We start from the raw sequence: 23859 nt of genomic DNA on the forward strand, positions 1-23859 counted from the left end.
TAACCATTAGGATTGTAAAATAGGTGCTAATATTTTAGATTGAGGCATTTCAATTAAAAGATTAGGAGTAGTAAATTCTTGGGTAAAAATGACACTTTGCGCGGTTAGTGCACATGCAATATTTTTTTGATACATATATGGACATATGTCATTAAATTCAGATGTAAAATTTGTTGAAATTTGATTTAAATTATTTATTTTTAATTTGTAAAAGAATCAATATTTATAGAGTTTGCATTTTAGTCAATTATATTTTAAAATTTTATTAGAATTAAGAAACTATCGAGATACGACTCTATAAATATGTGGTTTTATATAAAAATTACCAAGAAAAAAATTTAAAAAAATGAAAAAATAGTGAATAAGCAAACATTTGGATATCAAGTAAAGTATTCTTAAAGTTTATTAATAAATTTGATATGTGGTTACATAGAACCACGTATAATATCTTGTCTTTTTTATTCACTTTATTTTATTTTTTTTACCGTATTTGGGTGTCGTGATTTTTCACAATAAAAATAAGAAACAAGTATAAAGAATATTTCTCAAACTAAACCCAACCAAAAGATACATAATTTTATTGTAGATGGAGAGACATTAATTAAAATATAACAAGGATGTTGCTATATAACATTACAAATAATTGACGCCTACAAGTATGGCATGACTTACTAAAGAAAGGTACAACGATTTTTAGGCATGATCGATCAAAGGAATTGAGCTAAAACTTTCTTAACGACATAGTAGGCAATGATAGAATTGGTTTTTTGGGTTGGATGAAAAGCATCCCAAAACACGTATTTGTCAGCATCATTGCATGTGAATGGATTTAATCGGCTGCAAGCATAGCCCATCTCAAACATTCCGGTCGAGCAACATGCCACTGCTGCATTCTCGAATCCTGCATGTCACCCAAATCAACAAAAATATCATATTATATATAAAAAAAAATATTAGCAAACATATTAATACTTAATATGTTCATATCATATTTTGTTGAGTATCCATGTTGGTATTTGTAACTTCTATCCAAAGCCCTAACGTTGGCATGTACATGGTAATGAGGCTTGTGTCAATTGAAAAGCCATGGTTTGATTGCAGTGTTTTTGAAAAATATTTTTAGTTTAAAAAATGTTGGACAAAATCTAAAAAACATTTTAAAATTTTAAAAAATCTTTTGTTGATGAAAAATAAGGTTTTCAGGTTACTTTCTAAAAAGCTAAAGATTTCCAACTAATTATTTTATTAACCAATTTTCTCATTTTAAGTTATGAACGAAACTACTAATATGACAACCGGCTTTTTTTTCACACCACAAAGAGATTTGATCTTCGTTTTCATAGAGAAAACAAAACTTTTAAGATAATAATTTTAAGAACTATTTGCGAAATGTTTTTAAGAATATATTTGACAATAATTTTAAGAAGTGTTTTTAATCTTCTAATACTTAAAAATTAAAAAATTTCAAATATTAAAAAAACAAAAAGCATCTCGTAAAATTAGGAACAAACGTAATCATTGAAAATTGATTAAGTATACAATTCAAAGGTGAAGTCAAGACTCACCGAACACCGAAGGCCTTTTAACCATGTTCATGAGAATGTAGTAAGGGTTTGACAGCACAATTTTGGCTCCAAGAAGCTCCTTGTTCAGCTTCATGACCAAAGCCTTCAATTTCCAGTTAAAATCCAGAGCCACATTGTTGTATTCCTCCACACATTCAGCGCCGTTCATGAAATTTGTGGTTCTTTCCAATGGCATACACCCCATTGGAGGCAGGCCCCCTACTGATATCTTCCTCGCTCCAAGTCCATAAAGTTGGTGAACAAAATGTCCGGCGATCCCTATGAGGAAATCCTCGTACTGTTTAATGGTAAACTGTGATGATCGATTAGGAAATGCGTAGTAGTTCTCAAGGAAATCATTGGTTCCCAAGCTCATCACGTATAAGGCCTCACTCAGTACTTCATTAGCCTTCTTCACACCCAGATATGCTCTCAGTTCTGTCTGATAATCCTTGTAGTACTCTAACTCCTTCCATAGTGGTATCACTGACTGCAAGAAAAAAAGAAATATGATAGACTTTTCCCTTGTTTTTAATTCTCCTATGTATTCAATGACATGAAGTGTATGAAATTTGTAGATGATATTAGAGTTGCAACGATTCAACAATGTTGCTTCATGGGAAAAATGAGATGGATGTGTACAGCCGGAGATGGTTAGGTCTTGTTATAAGTGTCGAGATGAGTTAAGGCTCAAACGTGGATGAGTTGTGTGGATGGGTCAAGACCGAATGCTCACATCGGGATGATTAAGCCTTAAGTTTCCATTGATAATCAATTGCTTTTTGGATGAGGAGATGGACTTTTATTATTTAGGTCCAACTATAAGTGTTGAGATGAGTTAAGGCTCAACCTTGGGATGATTAACCAGAGACATGGAGAAATGTTTTGTTAAGAGTACTCACTAGCACATCAGAGGTTGCATTATCATAGCCACTTCCGGCGGAAGCAAAGGAAACTCCGGTGGCGAAATCCTTTATGCTATACGTTGGATCCAAGTAGGCCGGCACAGTCGGCTTGAGCCCGAAAGCCTCGGATATGAAGTCGGTAGAAATCCGGCCATTGGAGAACCTTCCAGTGGGCCTCCCACCCGGGAAATTGCGACCGTAAGGCTCAAAATTACTCTTGGCAATGGTTGAAATCTGATTGTTGTTGCCTGCATCAACCGAGGAGTCTCCGAACACGATGATGGCAGGAACTTTGGCTCGGGCCACTGCAACTTGTAGAAGGAAGTTGGCTAAGAAGAGGAGAGAAAGGTGCATGTATGCCATTTTGGAGCTGGGAGATTGAGGTGCATGACAAGGGGGACTGTGATGATTTAATATTGGTTGGCGAAATGAAGATTTGCTGCAAGTTCTAGTTGAAAAAGTTAGGTGGAACGTGAAAGGCTTTAATTGTTATAGTACCAGCAACAAGTGTACTAAAAATACGTCTGTTGGGCCCAGCGAAGCTCGGACATAATGGGTAGTGATCAGAGTTATGAGCCGGGTCGGGTTGAGGGCAAGAAAAATTCAGAAAACCCGAATTGGGGATGAGGCCTAATTTGACACCACAATGATTTTGCAAAACCCGAATCTACCTCGTTTACATACTAAAAAAACCGTTCAACCATCCATATAAGTGTTTTGATAGGTGATTGAGTTTTTATTGGGATAATAGTTTTAAAGGGTATATTAATCTATTCATATTTTATATTATTTCCATCAATTATGCAATTTTTATAGGTCAAATCTTAATTTTTGGGCTCAAGACAATTGTATCTTTTTCATTATACCCTCGTCATATTTTCTTATGTCATAATATTTTTTATGATCTGATCACAATTTTTTTAAAAACCAAAAATTGGCATCCACAAATAAAAACAAGGAAAGTCAAGTCATCTGCGGATGAATGGTTAGGATTCAATGGTCCTTGATTCTATTAAAATCTAAACAGTTGTCTGAGGCATCGGATCAAAGATGGAAGCATATTTCAAAATTTCAACCACCTCACCGAAAGATGGAGACGAAAGGGGCTTGTGGGACTGGGATGGAGTGGCTGCAACCATCTCCCTCAAAAGCATTAAAGTATCCCAACAGAAATGGAGGTGCTGGTTTACTACCTTTTTCCCAATTAATGTTCCCTAAGAATTTTGTGGGGCACGTGTATTTCCTAGGTTCATTTTCCTCCCTTCTCGGGCATTTCTCGTGAGGCTGTCTCCACGAAACACATTTTGCTTTCACGAAACATTTTCCTTTTTGGATCTCCCAAAGATACGTATAAAATGTTGTATTTTTAACATGAAAGAGCAAGTATAAATAAAATATGTGCAAGTTTGAGGGAATAAAATATATTTAGAGTGGATTTGATAGTAATTTTAGGAAGTGTTTTTAAATTTTTTTAACACTTCAAATTTTTTTATCAAATTTGATAATTATTTTCAAAAATAATTCTAAAACACAGTTTTTAAAAACAATTTTATGATATTTTGTAAAATAAAAATATGATTGAGAATTTAAAAATATTATAAAATATGAGAATTTGTAACATTGTGGGAATTTATGAATGATCATCCATAATGATACTTATCTCTTTGTGACTCCCTGTAAAAAGATGGGCTCCTAATGAAAATTAATTCAATTTTCCTTCCGTGCATTCTATTGTCTATTTTTTTGTTTTCTTCTTCTTCTCTCATTTTGTTTTACAACATATTATTGATACGAATAGTCTCTACAAGAAAAAGTAAAAGACTTTTCTATTTTCTTTATCATAAAAAGGTATGTCATAAACTTATATCATGATTTTCTATTTTATTTACATGTGTGATAAAATTACCATTTGATTTTCTATTTCACTTATTTTATTTGAATACATAAATATGTATAATCCCTTTAACCAGAAGTTATGAGGTAAATTATAAATTATGGGATAAATTCATAACTAGAAGTTATAAAAAATATATGCAAGCCCTATAAAAGTTAGAAGGAAAATTACAAATACATGACCAAAAGTTATGTATATGATCCCTAATTATTTATTTTTAATTATACAGTATAACTGAAAGTTATACCAAACAAAATTATATAACTAGAAGATATAAAAATAAATGTTCATAACTTGAAGTTATGTACAAATCTACATAATGAAAGTTCATAGCCTGAAGTTATGCACAAATTGAAATATTTTTCTGATTAATATTATAATATATATATATATATATATATATAGTTTTCAAATAATGTCAAACCTTGCAAAGCTTGAATTTGTTGCCCTTGATATTTCGGGCAAGAACTACTTATTTTGGGTTCTAGATGCTGAAATTCATCTAAATGCGATGAATCTTAAAAATACCATTAAAGAAAAAAATGACGCATCCCTGCAGGATCGCACCAGAGTTTTAATATTCATTTGTCATCACATTGATGAAGGATTAAAAGGTGAATACCTTACGGTCAAAGATTCTTTCATCATTTGGAATAATCTAAAGGAACGATATGACCACCAAAAGACCGTAATTCTTCCAAAGACACACTATGATTAGATGCACTTGAGATTACAAGATTTCAAGTCTGTTAGTGACTATGACTCAGTCTTATTCAAAATTAGCTCACAATTAAAATTTACGGCTTTTCACAATTAAATATTAAGAATTGATCTCATGTCTTCTTGTGGCTAAACAAAATAATGAGCTTTTACGAAAATACCATTAATCTCGTCCTACTAAGTTTATGTCATTACCTGAAGTCAATGTCACATTTGTCCAAACTCTTAGACATGGACAAAGACGTGGATATGGATGAGGCTGAGGTAAAGGACGTGGTCACGGTCGAGGTTATGGTAGACACAATTCTTCTCATCGTAGTAGTTCTCAAAGTAAAAAGAACAATTCAAACTACTAGAAGTGAAATAATTCAGAGACGCAACTTGAAAATGGGATAAAACCACAAAGTAAACATGCTTGTGAGAATAAGTGTCATAAATATAGTATGAAAGGCCATTGGTCACGTACCTGCCATACTTCAAAACATTTGACTGACCTTTATCAAGTCTCAATAAAAACAAAAGAAAAGGAAGTTGAAATGAACTTCATTAATAGTGATGGCCTAATGGATCTAACCCATTTAGATGTTTCCAATTTCTTTGAGAATCCTAATGAGAAATTTGATCATTTAATTGGTGATGGAAATGTTATGATTAAATGTTATGTTTTTATTTAGTTCTTTGCAGATAGATTTATTTTGTTATTATCTTCTGAACACATTGTTTATTATTCATCTTTTATAGTTCATTTCACATTTTATTATTTCTTATTTAAATTTTTTTCTTTATTTATATTTGAAGATACATGGATCTCTCTCATACCTTGATACATCATACGACATCTAATGTAGATGCATGCCTTGCAAGTTGTGTCATAACACACAATCCTTCGTGATAAAAAATATTTTTCCAACTTATTGTTGGTTAAGTCTAATGTTAATACAGTATCAAGTCCTATAGACTTAATTCAAGGCTCCGGAAGAGCAACTATTATTTGATCATTTAATTGGTGATGGGAAATGTTTCAAATTTCTTTGAGAATCCTAACGAGAAATTTGATCATTTAATTGGTGATGGAAATGTTTGTTATGATTAAATGTTGTGTTTTTATTTAGTTCTTTGAAGATAGATTTATTTTGTTATCATCTTCTGAACACATTGTTTATTATTCATCTTTTATAGTTTATTTCACATTTTATTTTTTCTTATTTAAATTTTTTTCTTTATTTATATTTGAAGATACATGGATCTCTCTCATACCTTGATACATCATACGACATCCAATGTAGATGCATGCCTTGCAGGTTGTGCCATAACACACAATCCTTCGTGATAAAAAAATATTTTTCCAACTTATTGTTGGTTAAGTGTAATGTTAATACAGTATCAAGTATGTAGACGTAATTCAAGGCTCCGGAAAAGCAACTATTATTTTACCTAGTGGAACTAAAATCCACATTAACGATGCTTTTTATTATGCTAAATTCAAGCGAAATCTTCTTAGTTTCAAGGATATTTGCCAAAATGGATATCACATTGAAACTATGAATGATGGTAGTAATGAATACTTTCTCATTACTTAGTTATTTATAGGAAAAAACACATCTTAGAAAAACTTCATTCTTATTCTTTTGGGTTATATCAAACAATCATTAAACCCATTGAGTCATATGTTGTCATGAACCAGAAGTTTTGTGACTTAAAATTTTGTATGATTTGGCATGAACATCTTGGTCATCCAGAATTATCCATGATGCATCGTATCATCAACAATTCTTTTAGGCATCCCTTGAAAAACCAAAAGATTCTGATGACCAATTATTATAATTATGTTGCTTGCTCACAAGACAAATTAATTATTAGACCATCATTTACCAAGGTTGAATATGAATCACCAGTCTTTCTAGAATGTATTCAAGGTGATATTAGTGGACCTTTTCATTATTTTATGGTTTTAATTGATGCATCAACTCGTCGGTCTCGTGTTTTTCTTCTTTTAATTAGAAATGTTGTCTTCATCAAGTTACTTACTCAAATAATTTGACTTAAGGGGTAATTCCCTAATCATCATATTAAGACAATTCGTCTTGATAACACTGGTGAATTCTCCTTTAAGACATTTCTTGATTATTATATGTCGGTTGGTATTGATATTGAATATCCTATTGCTCATACCCACACTTAAAATGGATTAGTTGAATCTCTTATTCAACGTTTACAACTTATTACAAGACTATTACTCTTGAGAACAAAATTATCTTTATCTGCTTAGGGGCATGCTATTTATTCATGCTGCCACTTTAATTTGAATTCGTCCTACAGTTAATCATGAATGTTCACCTTTACAACTTGCTTTAGGCTCCCAACCAAATGTTTCTCATTTACATAATTTTGTTTGTACTGTATATATTCCCATAATGCCACCTCAACGTTCCAAGTTAGGTCCTCAACGTCGACTTGGTATATATGTTGATTTTAATTCTCTCTCCATTATCTGTTATCTTGAACATTGTATAGGTGATGTATTTATTGTCCGCTTTGCAGATTGTCATTTTGATGAAATGTTTTCTCGCCATTAAGGGGAGGTAAGTCAATTCTAAAAGAATGGTGAGACATTACATGGTATGTATCCTCATTGTGTCATTTTGATCCATATACAAGACAATGTGAACTAAAAGTTCAGAGAATTGTTCAACTGCAAGGACTTGCAAATCAGTTACCTAATGCTTTCATAGATATAAAGAAAGTAACAAAGTCACACGTGCTAACTGTGAATGCCCCAAACACATATTGATGTTCCTAAATGACAATTGGAGAATGTCATAGCAAGTGAGTCTAAGACACACTTGAAGCATGGTAGACCTATTGACTCAAAGGATTCAGTTCCTAGAAAAAAAAAAAAACAACATATGAAAAAACTTAGTACTCTTGAAGAGTTCATAAATATGAAATGGTTAATTGATGAAACCCGAGTTGATAAATAGTTAGCCCCTGAAAAGGCACAAATTGATCAAATATCAGTATCTAGAACTAAAGAAATCTCAATGAGTCACACAGGAAAAACAAAGGATTGTAGTGACATTATCATAGATAATATATTTGCATTCCAAGTGACTATGGACATCATGAGAAATGATGAAGATTAAGAACCATAAACTGTGGATGAATGTCGAAAAAGGAATAATTGGTCAAAATGGAAAGAAGTAATCTAAATAGAGCTAAACTCGTTAGCAAAACGAGAGGTATTTGGACTTGTAGTTCAAACACCTAGAAACATAAAGCCTGTTGGATATAGATGGGTCTTTGTGAAAAAAACGAAATGAGAATGATGAAATCTTCAGATATAAAGCATGACTTGTTGCTCTAGGTTTCTCTCAAAGACCTGGTATAGACTATGAGGAAACTTATTCACCTGTAATGGATGCAATCACATTTCGATACTTGATAAGTTTAACAGTCTTTAAAGGACTAGATATGTGTCTCATAAATGTTGTTACAACCTAACTAACATATATATGAAAATCCTTGAATGATTCAAATTGCTTAAAACAACTAATCCAAAACCTCGAAACATGAATGTGGACCCGCATTTTTCATGTGTGTTCCCATTCAATCGGCGAGACTCGCTTTTATTTGAGTGAAAATTTAGTTTTGAAAAAGTTGAAGTCGCCACTTATTTTATTTTTATTTTAAAGGGAAAATAAAACAAGAAAGAAAACCCTAAAGAAGTGACTCCATAGTTTTTTGGGAAAACGTGTCTTCGAAAAACCCGAGTCTAGGTCCCGGGATTAGGTTACCTATTGGGAAGGTACCTTTAAAAAGTAGCACCCCTCTAAGCCCTAAAGAGGTCTCTACTAACCTAGTTGAGGGAAATGAAGCAATTAATTGGTTGATTATAGATACCTAGGTAGGCTAAGGTGATTTCGAGATTCTATCAATACTAGCATGTCAAATAAGAAATCAAATTACAATCATAAAGGAGAGTTAGGGTATGTACCTGAACTGCTTCTTACTTACTATCATAAGACAATCAAAGTTAATTTGAATAGTATACCACTCAGCATGCATTTTATTAGAGATAATCAAGAAAGTATCAAGGCAATCAAGGATAGCGTTCAAACATGGACATAACTCATAATAACATGCATTTTCATAGAATTTTGGAATTAGATGATAGATAACGTACCTGGATAGCAAGTATATTTTATAAGATTCCTCAAAAAATGTTAGAGTGGTTAAGGCAAGCATAAATTATATAAAATATCCATTATGTCTAATATACAGTGTCAAAGCCAAAATTGAGCTAAGATAAATCAAATGACTCCAAAAATAATAACAATTTCAAGTAAAGTATAAAACCATCAACATGTAGTTAGAAAAGGAAGCATCATAAAACAATTTCTAAAAAAAGGCTTAGAGTGGAATTTGATTACGAAAAATTTCAAGAAATAACTCCTACACATCTAGATCAACATACCGAAAGCCAAACACTCATTCAAAGGACATATTGCAGCAAAGACACCTAAAGGTTCTACAAAATCCATATTAGATTAGAAAAAAGTGACATGCATAAACGATTTTTTTTAAAAATAATAAATGATCACATAAAATCATAAAAAAAAAAAATCACACACATATTTCAAAGTGTCTATATATCACATAAAAAAGAATCCAAGGCCGAATAGTCCTCAAAAATATTTTTAAAACACTCAAGCTAATCATATTTCTAGAATCCAGCGTGTACAGTAGGTACGACTTTGAAAAATCATCCCTCAAAAAGACATTTTTTAATATTTGATGTATCTAATATCAATTTCAAGAAGCCTAAAATTGAGGAAAAATATTGAATCAAATTTAAAAATTCGTCTAGTATTTTATTTTTGAAAAAAGATCTCAGGTGTTCAGAACTAGGTGAAAACGGAGCCCCCTTAAAGATTTATTTATATCTTCTATTCTAGAATGACTTTCTAACTCAAACGAAACTTTAAATTCAATTTCAAGAAGTGATGAAAATCATACAAGTTTTGGAAATTTTTAAAAACATTTTAAAGTTGCTTAAACGAATTTTGAAACTAAAGGGTCAGTGGTTAAGTGAAAACTGGTAGCAAAGAAGAGTTTTGAAAAAAATGATTTTGTCAACTCTTTCGTTGCAATGCTGCTGTCACTGTATTGAAGCTTATAAGATAAACTTTGCAAAGCCAAAGGAATGCTTCCAGATGGAATATCATTCTCAATTGTGGGCATATGGTACACAACCTTTCTAAAGTAGGGAACATGATAGAGAGTTTGGAGGAGAGAGTTCATGTAATAAGTTGCTCTTTGGTTCTTAAGTCCAACATAACCAGTTTCATTTTTTCTTTTTTTTTTAGTCATATGTCCAGTAATCCACAACTCTGCGGACAACAACCTCAACTTCAACTATACATGTATCGCTCACAAGAAAACCCCTACCTGGATCGTATAGTTCACTAAGAGGCATAAAAGAAATGAAACCCCAATCACTTTCTCGTGCATCAAACCGGCGTTGTGTGTCTTTTCTCATCAATGTTACCAACACTGAGTTCCAAACCTGAATCTTGTGGAGAGAAAATTACTTGTTCAGATGTTTCTAAGTAATCTAATGAATCCATGATACCCTGGCTCCATGCTAGAACATCAACTTGATGATCTGATCCAATGGGGATATGTTTTCGAGAAGGATAATCCAAAAAGAGATAAATAGTATTCATTAGAGCTGTTGGATGCCCTCACAGGACTATCAGAATTAAAATATTTTGGAAACAGAGATACATCAATTGGTGTCTTTGACCTGGCATCATCTTCACTAGTACTGCTGGTGGCCCATGATGAGTAGGAAATGCAGCCACGCAGGGTTTTGGATGAAGAGATTGTGTGAGAAAGGGGTGGCGTCTGTAACTTGACTATGAATCATGGAAATCCATTTGGATTTTAAGATTTGAAGAGCTTCCAATCCAAAGATAATGGGCCTAGGATGCTGAAAAGAATGAAATTGACGTGCTCCAAGATGACCATGCATAGGTGGGGCCCAAGACAAGAAAATAAAAATAAAGGTAAAGGTCATCCATGAAAAAGAAAACTTGTTGGGGTTAAAGGACTGCAACAACAAAATCTTGGCAAGCCTCAAGAGACCTCATCCATGAATATTAGCAGCTTCCCAAACCAATCGTTTCCACTAGAAAAACCTCAGTAATGCAGCACAACCCAGATGAACCCAGAAACTCTCAACACATAAAACACCATAAATACACCATGAACAAGAATAGCATATTCAAGCAAACAAAGACAACCACGATTCTCATGTAAAGCATGGTAAATTAAAAAAAAGTTAGAACCTTTCAGCCCTAAATCAAAACTAGAGAAATCTGAAGGGAGAAGTCAACAAAATCTATAGAAGCAATCAAGTACCAATGCAAACAAACATATAACCTCTGTCATTCTACACCCAAACATCTAGACAAAACCCAAAATCCCACAAAGATCAATACATAACAGGAAAATAATGGGTATGAAGGGAAGATTTGCAGAAAACGTACCTGGAGATGCTTCCCCTGGTAAGAAAATCCTCGCTGGTATATCGTCTCAAATCTCTTGCTCTGCTTTGTTGTGCTTCCTTCCTTTTTCCCTCTGAAAACGATATCCAAAATATCCCCTTGCTATCTCCCTTTTGCCTATGAAAACCCTCTCTCTATGAAAACAATCTCCGAAACCCTCCTAAAACCACCAGCCTGTGTTTTAATATCAATTGGAGTCGTCCAAACTTAGGACTCCTTCCCTCTCTCTAAATTCTATCTTATCCACCAAAAAAATCCCTTTTGAATTTCAAAAAATAAATTCATGCATATCACGTAAAGAGTTCTACATTTTCCAAAAACCACCAAAAGAGTCCTACATTTTCCAAAAACTTCTCCATTGGTAGATTTTCCTATAAAACTTCAAATTATTAAATTAAATAAATGAATGAATAACTAAATAAATAAATCAGAGAATGATAAAATAATAATAATAGATAAATGGATAAATAACAAGATAATAAACAAATAAATAAAAGATAATAAAATAACTATAAATAAATAAAAGTGATTGATAACAATAAAAATAAATATAAATAAATAAATAAATAAAAATATAATAAATGATTAAATAAAAGTGATTGATAATAATAATAATAATAAAAATGAAAATAAATAAATAAGTAAATGAGATAAATGGGTCATGCAACCATACAAGTCACGTTAAAAACGTCTAATGGGCCAAGTGAGCCTAAGGTGTCCAAATGGGCCTAAGTGAACCTAGATGGGCCTAAGGTGTGTAAATGGGCTTAAGGTAGTGCCTAATGGATTGGGTATACCTATATGGGCCTAGGGTGAGACTAGATAGGCCTAACTAAGTCTAACCTAGAGTGCACCTAAGTGAAGCCTAATCTAAACTTGAAGGACAGTCAAGGTCATAATGTGGAACCGAATAAACCCCTCAACCAAAGTCTCAAAAGTGGCTCAGAAAAGGTAAGCTATATGAATAGTAATGGGCCACCAGGGAATTGTTGTAAAGTACTGAACAAACACGTAAAAGAACATGTGCTAGGAGGACAAAATGGAGGGTCTACAATGTACTCAATCAAACTACAAAGATCTCCATATAGATTAAATTAATTTGGACGCATGTGGTATAATAGTTTGAGTGAGTATTTATTAAAAGAATGATATGTGAATAATTCAATTTGCCCATGTGTTTTTATCAATAAATTGAAAATTGGGCTTACAATAATTGCAGTATATGTGGATGATTTGAACCTTATAGGGCTCTCGAAGAGCTAACCAAAAAAACCAATTATTTAAAGAAGAAATTTGAAATGAAAGACTTAGGGAAAACAAAATATTGTCTCGGCCTACAAATCGAGCATTGTTCAAATGACATATTAGTCCATCAATCGACATATATAAAGTATTAAAATGATTTTATATAGACAAATCACATCCAGTTAATTCCCCTGTGGACCCTCACCCGATCCACCGGACCGGCACGACTCGCTTTTAAAAGAAAAGAAAGAAATAAAAAGTTTGTGTTTTCCAATTTTGAAAAACCCGCCCTCGGTGAGGAATGGTGTTGTATGGAGTCACCACTTACTTTTTTTATTTTTATTTTTAAAATGGGGAAAATTAAGTAAGAACAAAAACCCCTAATGACCATAGTATGGAAAAAGCGATCTGCGAAAACTAGATTCTGGGTCCGGGGATCAGGTTACCCATTGGGAAGGTACCTCATGCGAGGTAGCACCCCTCTAGGCCCGGAACTCGGTCTCTACTAATGAATTGGGTATGTGGGAGCATATGGGTCAAAAATGAAACCCTAGGCTAAATAGATGTCATGAATCACACAATCCTAATTGGTATTTGGCATGCATATGAATTCAACCAACCAAAACAACGGGTGCGTACCTGTGGTCCCCAGCCAAGCGCTGCATAAAAGGTCAGCCAAACACAGATAAACACATAACAAACATTCAGGATTAAGCACCATGCATGCATATGATTCAACAATCAAAACCAACGATGCATACCTGTGGTCCCTAGCCATGTGCTACAACAGAGGGTGAGTCAGCCATGCAACATGTATTCAGAATCAAGCATCAAATTTTGTGCCAAAAAGGAAGAAAGCTGGTTGAAATCAGGTAATGGACTCCCCAAATGTCATACAAATCAAACTAGACTTACCTAGACCACACCGCCCATAACCTCAAAATGGGCCCACACTAATTGAAATCAAACACTGACTTAAACCTTCAATATGGCTCACAAGTGCCCTATAGCAAATGGGTTTGAGCCCCAATGGATACGGGCTTGAAAAATGCCAAAATTGAGGGTTGCCCAAAGTTCTCTTGCAGAATAGGTTGAACCAGTTCTCAACTGGTACAACCTGTTGAGAAAAAGTTCCCAAATTTTTTAGAAGACTCCTAAATAAATAAGGAATCAAACAAAAGCAACGACAATCAATCCCGAGCCCAGACGAGTGAGAACCAAACAAAGCCCGATCAGGTGCTCCTCATGACTGATAGAGTCAGCCAGCCATGATGCTGAACTGGTTGAACCGGTTCAAACGGTTGATAAAAAATCCAAGATTTGGTTAGAAAGTTCCTAAATGAATGAGGAAGCAAACAAAAGAAACGGTTCTCAATTCCAAGCCTGGATGAGTGAGAACCAAACAAAACAAGGTCAGGTATTCCTCATGACTGATAGAGTCAGTCAACTATGGTGCTGAACCAGTTGAACCGATTCCCAACCAGTTCAGCCGGTTGATAAAAAATCCCAAATTTGGTCAGAAAGTTCCTAAATGAATAAGGAAGTAAACAAAAGAAATGGTTCTCAATTCCGAGCCCGGATGAGTGAGAACCAAACAAAGCAAGGTCAGGTATTCCTCATGATTGACAGAGTCAGCCAACTATGGTGCTGAACCGGTTGAACTAGTTTCCAACTGGTCCATCCGGTTGATAAAAAATCCCAACTGTGGTAAAAAAGTTTCTAAATGAATAAGGAAGCAAACAAAAGAAACGGTTCTCAATTCTAAGCCCGGATGAGTGAGAACCAAACAAAGCAAGGTCAGGTGTTCCTCGTGACTGACAGAGTCAGCCAACTATGGTGCTGAACCGGTTGAACCGGTTTCCAACTGGTCCATCCGATTGATAAAAAATCTCAAATTTGGTTAGAAAGTTCCTAAATGAATAAGGAAGCAAACAAAAGAAACGGTTCTCAATTCCGAGCCCGGATGAGTGAGAACCAAACAAAGCAAGGTCAGGTGTTCCTCGTGACTGACAGAGTCAACCAACTATGGTGCTGAACCGGTTGAACCGGTTTCCAACTGGTCCATCCGGTTGATAAAAAATCCCAAATTTGGTCAGAAAGTTCCTAAATGAATAAGAAAGCAAACAAAAGAAACGGTTCTCAATTCCGAGCCCGGATGAGTGAAAACCAAACAAATCAAGGTCAAGTGTTCCTCATGACTGACAGAGTCAACCAGCCATGGTGCAAAATTGAAAACGATGAATGAATTAAACTTGAGCCTAAACGTGATTCTAACACATCAAGAAAACAATCATCCTCAACTGTAATCCTCAACCATTCATAACCAATCAACAACAAACATGTGTGGCCTTTATTATCCACACCCAAGCAATACAATCTTCACATCAAAGGAAATAAAAGAGGATGAGAAAGAAGAAAAAGCATACGAAGACGATGAAGATGACCTGTAGGTAAAAAAAAAAATTCAGCATACTTACCTCAGAATCTCCGCCAAATATGATCCATGTACGCTGATGATGACTTCCAGAAACCGAGATGCTGTAGCTTTCCTCTTCAAAAAATCACAGTGCTGAAGCTTTCCTCCACGCTCTCAACTTAGAAGATGCTCCTCACCCTCTGTTTTTCTCACCAACAAAATATCCCCTCTCTCAAAAATGCCAAAAGGTCTTTTGCTCTCCTATCCTCTCACCTTTTATACTCATACCTCTCTCAGCATTTGAGCCTCCTGGTTTCCTTCCCCTTCAGCACCGAAATCCCCTCCATTAGCATGGGAACCACACCCCCCATTATTTCTCTTGCACTTACGAGGCCAGCTCACTCCCTTCAGTTTTCAGCTTACTTCACCACCAAGAATCCATATGGATCCGTGGTGGGCTGCAGAAACCCAAACCAAGGCCCAAAATGGGCCCACAACATTGCCCAAAACCGATCTGGAGCTTATGGGCCTAAGCCATGTAGGATTTGGCTCCCAAAATTACCAAAATCAGTGTTTTACACCAGCTGACTCGATAAACCGGCTGAACCGGATGTCAACCGGTTGAACTAGTTGCAAAAAATCTGGAAAATTTGATAGAATGTTCTTGGAAGAGTGAGGAATCCATGAAAAAAAGCGGTACGCAATTCCGAGTTCGGAAAAGGGAGATATGATCAAAATAATTATCAAAAATCAGTGTTCTACACCGGTTGACTCGATGAACCGGTTGAAGCGGCTGAACCGGATGCCAACCGGTCGAACCGGTTGCAAAAAATCTTGAAAATTTGATAGAATGTTCCTGGAAGAGTGAGGAATCCATGAAAAAAAGCGGTATGCAATTCCGAGTTTGGAAAAGGGAGATATGATCAAAATAATTACCAAAAATCAGTGTTCCACACTGGCTGACTCGATGAACCGGCTGAAGCGGCTGAACCGGATGCCAACCGGTCGAACCGGTTGCAAAAAATCTTGAAAATTTGATAGAATGTTTCTGGAAGAGTAAGGAATCCATGAAAAAAAACAGTGTGCAATTCCGAGTTTGAATGAGGGAGCTATGATCAAAACAAGCTCGAGTGCTCCGAACCTCAACATGCCCCTATAAACTCCAACTAAGCTAAAACATCGGGATGACCTCACTTCCTTCCTATAGGGTGATGTGAACGACTAGGAAAATGGCCACGATGACCCTCCAAAATGAACTACATACGCACCACAATGGACCACAGACAAGCCCACACGAGGCTCAGACACCGACTAAGCCCAAAAGGGGCCCTAGTGGTGCCATATGAGAACGATGGGTGCAGGTGACGCCCAAAGGATAAATGCCAGTGTCGAGGGACAAAATTGAGGGTCTACATCCCCCATGGTTTTTCATTCACTTGAAGTGAACAAAGACACATTTCATCCTAAAAAAGAGAATGAAAAATTGTTTGGTCCAAAAGTACCATATTTTAGTGCAATTGGTGCACTAATGTATCTTACAAATTGTATAAAACCAGACATAACATTCTCTGTCAACTTGCTAGCAAGATATAATTCTGCTTCAACTAAAAGACATTGGAATGAGATTAAACATATATTATGATACCTTCATGGAACAAGCGACATGGGTTTATATTATTCAAAAGAATCAAAATCACAATTAATAGGGTATGCGGATGTTGGATGTCTTTCAGATCCTTATAAAGCTCGATCTCAAACGGGATATGTCTTTACTTATGGTGCTACGACAATATCTTGGAGATCAGTCAAGTAAACAATGGTAGCCACATCTTCAAATCATTAAGAAATTCTTGCAATTCATAAAGCAAGTTGTGAATATGTATGGTTGAGGTCAATGATTCAACATGTTCAAGAAACATGTGGACTACCTTCCATTAGAGGCAATGCAAGTTACATGAAGATAATGTTGCTTGTATTGTACAAATTAAAGAATGATTTATAAAAGATGACAGAACTAAGATATCTTCTCTAAATTCTTGTATACTCACGAACTCCAAAAGAAATGTGAGATTGATGTTTAATAGATTCGGTCATGCAATAATTTAGTAGATCTATTCACAAAGGCGTTACTTTCAACCACATTGAAAAAGTTAAGGTATGACATTGGAATGCGAAAATTGAAAGATCTACCAATTGAAATGTTGAAAAAAATCATAATCATGTCTACATGAGGGGGAGAATACTAATATGGATATACTACACTTTTTTTTTTTCCTTCATCTAGGTTTTGTCTCATTGGGTTTCATTGGCAAGGTTTTTAATAAGGTAGTTACGATATCCTTATGATCATCCAAGGGGAGTATTATAAAATATGAGAATTTATAGCATTGTGGAAACTTATGGATGATTATCCATAATGATGTATATCTCTTTGTAACTCCCTATAAAAACAGGACCTTAATGAAAATTAATTCAATTTTCTCTCATTACATTCTATTATCTCTTTTTTGTTTTCTTCTTCTCTCACTTTGTTTTATAACAAAAAAATAATTTTTATATCTTATGTTTTATTTTTAATTATTTTACATGTTTGTATAATTATTTTCTAAAACAACCCTTAAAAAAAAGTAAAAATAATAGAAAATAATTAAAGATATTATTTGAAAAAACCCTAATACAATGATTTCTGGTTATCAATCCTTTTTTTAAAAATAAAAAATAAAAAATTATTATCAAATGAACATTATATATTTCAAGTATTATAAAAATAAGAAACACATTCTAAAATTATTGTGAAACAAGCTCTTAATCTCAAGAGACTTAAATATTATATATGCAAATATAATATAATTTAAATATTAAATAAGTTTAAAAATATATATTTTTAAAATAAAAAAAAAAAGTTATCGGATATATTAAAAAAAAAAAACGATGATAATATCCGGCTTTCATAATAAATTGCTTTCCATTACTAAATAAGAAAGGACATGGAAAGCAATAAAATAGGTTGTCAACGAACTTCGTTGTGGATTTAATAAAAGCCCAGCTGGTGGAAGACCGGAGAGCAAAGTCAAGTCCACCGCCTCAAGCATGCCATGTGTCGGATGGTGACTGTAACATTATTCCAAAGCCTGATCCGGTTCTTAAATTTGTCTCTCTCATTTCATACCATGTGTCAGAAAAAGTTTTATTTTCCCAATACCAAATTTATGCCATTAGAAATTTAGAATTTTAGTTGAAATCAAAATCTTCTCCAAAGTTCTGATTATTATTCTATTCTGCAATCCGCTCTATGATTTTAAGAAACCCTGATGAAGACAGGTTTCCATAGTAGGGCTAAAATCACATTGGTGTAAGGCAAACGTCGAGGCTCAATCATACCTCCCTCCCCTCCACGAGGCCCTATGCCTAGGAATAAGAAGCAAGGGGCCGAACATTGGCCCCCTATGAGCACCTCTGTCCATACATATTTATATATTTATTAAATAAAAATACACATCTCACATTTGTATAACTTAGTAACCCAATCTTATTATTTTATAATCCAAAAATTATCGATACCCTAAATTTTACATATGAACATGAGCGGTACACCGTTAGACATATAGGAAGGCGACCAATAGCACACGTTCTGCTACAACAAAAATCAAAGAAAAACCTTTAAAACAGTCTTCACCACATGATCAGAGATTATACCATTAGTCTTCTCCGTTGGATGGAAAGAATCCCAGAAGACGTATTTGCTGGCGTCTGGGCATGTGAGCATATTATACCGATTACACAAGTACCCCATCTCGAACATCCCCGTCGCACAGCACGCCACCGCTGCATTTTCGTAGCCTGCAGTTCACCAAATCAACAAGAAATTGGTCACAGAAATGAAGGAAAACCATGGGGCCTGAAACGCTGATGTTTTATGCGAACTGGGCATGCTTCTACCTGTAAAATATTTATTAGTTCTGCCATTTTTGGAGCTTTTATGAAGCTCTACAGGGCTTACTTCCAACTCATTTTGCCCATTTATGTTTACTAGATATAAATTCCAACTGCAATGGCGCAGGGAGTGAGTCAATGGAGCAGCTGGAGTACCGGTGTGGACTTAATTAAGCTTGTTTCCTCCCTTTGATGGCTTCGTGTCAATGTGGGATTTGAAAATTGGCTTTGGAAATGGATTTGAGTGTTCAAATGGGCTTACTTGACCTGACCTAATATAATATTTTAAAAGCTGAGGGAGTAATTCATTGAAGTTTTCTAATTATCCAGAAACTACTACGAGAAAGAAAGTAGGTTGATCCAATTGGACCCCGCATTTTAAAGTCGTGGGAGTAGTTCCCGAGAGCTTTTTAATTGAATGGTTTTGGTATTCATGACTTAAAAAGAAAAAAATTTACCCATAAAACAATCAAAATTAGGATTTGGATTACCAGGTAATCCAAATCTTTTTATTAAGAGTTGGAAAAGAGGAGGGAAAAGGGGTGGCTTACCATAAGAGGAAGGTTTCCGGATGATTTTCTGGAGGATGAAATAGGGATTGGACAGGACGACCTTGATTCCGGGGAGCTGCTTGTTCAATTTCCCAACCAAAGTATTCAACTTCCCATTAAACTCCATGGCCACATTGTTGTACCGTTCTATGCATTCACTTCCACCAAAGAAATTTGTGGTTCTCTCCAGGGGCAAACACCCCATTGGAGGAAGCCCACCAAGGGATACTTTCCGGGCACCCAGACTGTAAATCTCCTTGATGAAATTCCCGGCGATCCCCACTAGGAAGTCCTCGTATTGGGGGACGGTATACTGCGATGACCGGCCGGAGAAAATGTAGTAGTTCTCAAGGAAATCATTAGTCCCCAAGCTCATTAAGTACAGGGACTCACTCAATATTTCATTGGCCTTTTCTTGCCCAAGGTAGGCTCTCAGTTTCTTCTGATACTCCTTGTAGTACTCCAATTCCTTCCACAGAGGTATCACAGACTACAAAATGAACCCAAAAAAGAAAAAATTAGCTAATGCCCTTTAATATGATCAACTGTAGGGAAATGTGAATTGATCAGTGCGGACTTACAAGAACATCTGAGGTCTGATTATCATAGCCTGTTCCAGCTGAAGCAAAGCATACTCCAGTGGCGAAGTCGGAAATATTGTAATTAGGATCCAAGTAGGCAGGCACAGTAGGCTTGAGCCCAAACGCCTCAGAGATGAAGTCTGGGGGAATTCTCCCATTGGAGAACCGCCCGGTGGGGCGGCCACCAGTGAAGTCACGGCCATAAGGCACGAAATTGCTCTTGAGGACGGTAGAAATTTGGTTGTTATTGCCGGCATCAACTGATGAATCTCCAAATACAATGACTGCAGGAACCTTGGCTCTAGACTCTGCAACTAGGATTAGCAATTGAACGAAGAAAAACCATGGGGTATACATGTGTGCCATCACTTCAACCAAAATGTTTTTCTGTGGAAAGCCTGGAGAGATGGGCTGAAAAAAAAGGCTTTGTGAGAATTAAATAGTGGTGGGAGATGAAATGTGAGTTTGATGGGAGTTGAGGGGAAAGAGTTTGGTGGGAGTTGTAATTGCTATGATAGAGGTTGTGCTTAAAAGAATGGTGACCCTGGAAGTAGACTTATGCGGTATTAAATAATTTAATTAAGTGGAACAAAGTAAGCTAGTAATGGGTCGGTTTTGGTTAGATTTGATCAGATTGCATCAGTCAAATATTTGTTACTCTAAATGAAATAACTGAGCTTAGGATATGAAGAGTGCGTTTGACAGTGATTTTAGGAAATGTTTTTAATATTTTTAAGTAAAATTTTTTAAGTATTAGATATGATAAAAACACTTCCTAAAATTAATGTAAAACGTATTCGAAATAACCTTTAATATGTAATAAAACCAGCCCAAGTAATCGAATAGAAATGTAAGGGATCCCAAGGTGGAAAAGTCAATCCAAATACAACATTCCCATGAATTGTTAGATTGTTAACTCTAAAATTTTTTAGAGAGAGTTGTCCCATATGATATTTTTCACCCTCTTATGATTTAGGGTACAGTAAGTCAAGACACCTGGAAGTCTTGAAATATTTGGAGACTGACCAGGATACTGTGGTTGGCATTAATGTAGGTTGTTGGTAGTCTTATTTACAAAATTAATTTCATGATTGGAGGAGTCTACAGAGAAACTTCTTTTAGAAGTGGATTTTCCTTGCAGGTAAAGAAGATCAGGTGGAGGAGGTAGCCAGGGTGTTCGAGTACACAATCAGTTGTTCCACTTAGACCAAGGGTGTGCCCACTGCTCACAATCTTGAGCCCAACTGGTCCATTTGTTGTATGAGGGATGAGGGAAAAAACAGTGAGAATGGGGATTCCGTCCAACAGAAGGTGTAGGATTTTGAAAATGACATGCCAGGTTCATGGGATTTTAAAAATGACATGCTTCTGAGTGGCATGAGGCTTTCAAAGCAGCTCAACTGAAAAGGAGGCCATTTATGATTCCACCTCCCAATGTAGGTTAGCAGTTTTGGAAGACGACCCATTTTAATTCTGACTTTGTTTCTAATCATAATGACAGAATATTAGGTGTTACTTCACTTACATCCAAAATAAATAAATAAATATAAATATTTACTCATCAAATCTTGTAAAGTAGCTTAAAATTCATTCATTTCTCCCTTCAAAAACTAAGTGTCAATATATATACATATAGTTTCTTTCTCTAACTCGTACCCAATTTTATAAATATTGTCTATTTTCAATATGAGGGGGCTTTCATAACTTTAAAATACATATACATAGTTAAAAAAAGTTCATACATATATAATTCAGTAACTTTTTCCATTATTCGATATAAGATATTACAAACATCATGCATGTAGACACAACGTCCTTATTATATCTCACAGAATTATGAGTAAGGATGATAACGGGGCAGGTTCGGGATGGGTTGCCCCCATTCCAATTCCGTCCCATTTATTCAAAATAATTATCATTCTCGTTCCACTTAAAAAGTTAAATGGGGAGGGGTGGGATACAAGAAATTCTCATACCACCTTGTCCCGTTCTAGTTTAACTTTTTTTTTTTTTAATTACATTAAAATAAATATATTTTATAAATAATTAAATTATTATATTTTTCATAACTTATTTTATTAAAAATATTTTATTATTATCTATCTATTAAAAATAGTAAAATAAAAATTAAATTAAATTAATTTTATATATAATTAGGGTAGGATAAGACAATACCCGAACCCGTCTTAAGTTTTAAGAAAAAATTCTCAAACCCGTTTAATTAAAATTGAAACTCGTTCCATTATGGGTGAGACGGGTACTCGAAAAAAACCCGTCCCATTGTCATCCCTAATTATGAGGTCAAATTAACAAACATCCCTACAGAGTCAAACAAACCTCCACATCAGGGTTAAGAACTTAGGTCTGATATCATTTGTGTAATGTTTAGATAAGAGAGAAAGTTATTGGGAATATATATATATATAATCCTCTTAATCTTGCAAACGTATTTTAAAACTATGAGAATCTTTTTGAATCCAAAACAGATAATATCTACATGGTTAGATGCAAATCGTTTTCACCACACTTTTCTATCATGCTATTTCCTTGAAATATCATGGGTTTTTTTTTTCCTCTTAACTTGAGAAAAATAGAAAAAAAAAGTAAAATAAAATAAAAACATAGAATTTATTATTGAACAGAATAATAATAGAATGCTTGGAAAACATAGGCAAGTTGTGTTGTATAGTGAAATGATCCATGAAAAGGAGACTCCAACAGCTAAATGTCCCCAAAGAATCTCTCATTCCCAACCTGGTTTTGATGTCTCCATCTTTAATACAACAAAGTCTTTGATCGTTTTTGGACTTGGCCCCTCAAAACTTTTGTTGATGTATAATTCCTTCAATCATATATCATTCTGTCTTCTCGAAGGTTCACAAACTTGGAGCTTGACAGCTCCCTATGAGCTATAATATTTATGATTCATCACTAATGAAGTAGCCTAACAGAATAAAATATGCAGCCTTAGCAGATGAGAGCTAGCGAAAGCTATGTCAGGGATGAAGAGTTTCTTTCTCTGTCCAATTAGCCTCTCTTTTTCACTATCTTTTCAGGACCCATTGCTTAATTATTATATGGTTATTATGCTTATATGAGTAGTTCATTTCCTTGCATGTGGGATTTTAGATTGCTGACATTCTTTACAATCCATGGTGTGATACATTCTTATTTTCGTTTTTGCTTTTTATTAACCAAACCACATACGAGCATAAACAAATGAAAAACGAGATTTTTAACACAATTTTGTGGTTCCTATACTTACGAGATATACGAATCTACTAATCAAATGAAAAAAAAAATAGTTATAATGATGAAAACTCTCATCCTCTTCTCAATTGCGATTGTAGTATTCTAAGAGTAGACCCATAAATTATAAAAGAGTTAAAGATACGGCTAAATATATTTACAAAATATACGAATCCATTAATTAAATGAAAAAAGCAATTATAATGATGAAGATTCTCATCCTCTTTTTAA

At 34.7% G+C, this 23859-nt stretch overlaps 2 protein-coding genes across 2 annotated transcripts; both read right to left on the reverse strand.

Moving 5' to 3' along the window:
* Positions 1–551: 551 nt before the first annotated feature.
* LOC100260207 (GDSL esterase/lipase At2g04570) lies at positions 552–2928 on the reverse strand. Its single transcript, XM_002276645.5, has 3 exons — positions 2468–2928; positions 1566–2055; positions 552–901 (listed from the first exon to the last, which is right to left on the reverse strand). Exons 1-3 carry the CDS (start codon positions 2831–2833, stop codon positions 708–710), a joined length of 1050 nt encoding a protein of 349 aa, XP_002276681.1. The 5' UTR covers positions 2834–2928; the 3' UTR covers positions 552–707.
* A 15891-nt stretch (positions 2929–18819) lies between these two features.
* On the reverse strand, positions 18820–20914 carry LOC100263626 (GDSL esterase/lipase At4g26790). The gene is made up of 3 exons (XM_010658951.3): positions 20380–20914; positions 19799–20288; positions 18820–19154 (listed from the first exon to the last, which is right to left on the reverse strand). Exons 1-3 carry the CDS (start codon positions 20743–20745, stop codon positions 18961–18963), a joined length of 1050 nt encoding a protein of 349 aa, XP_010657253.1. The 5' UTR covers positions 20746–20914; the 3' UTR covers positions 18820–18960.
* Between the last annotated feature and the right edge of the window lie 2945 nt (positions 20915–23859).

This window comes from Vitis vinifera, chromosome 12 (assembly GCF_030704535.1).
Source record: "Vitis vinifera cultivar Pinot Noir 40024 chromosome 12, ASM3070453v1".
Taxonomy (NCBI): Eukaryota; Viridiplantae; Streptophyta; class Magnoliopsida; order Vitales; family Vitaceae; genus Vitis; species Vitis vinifera.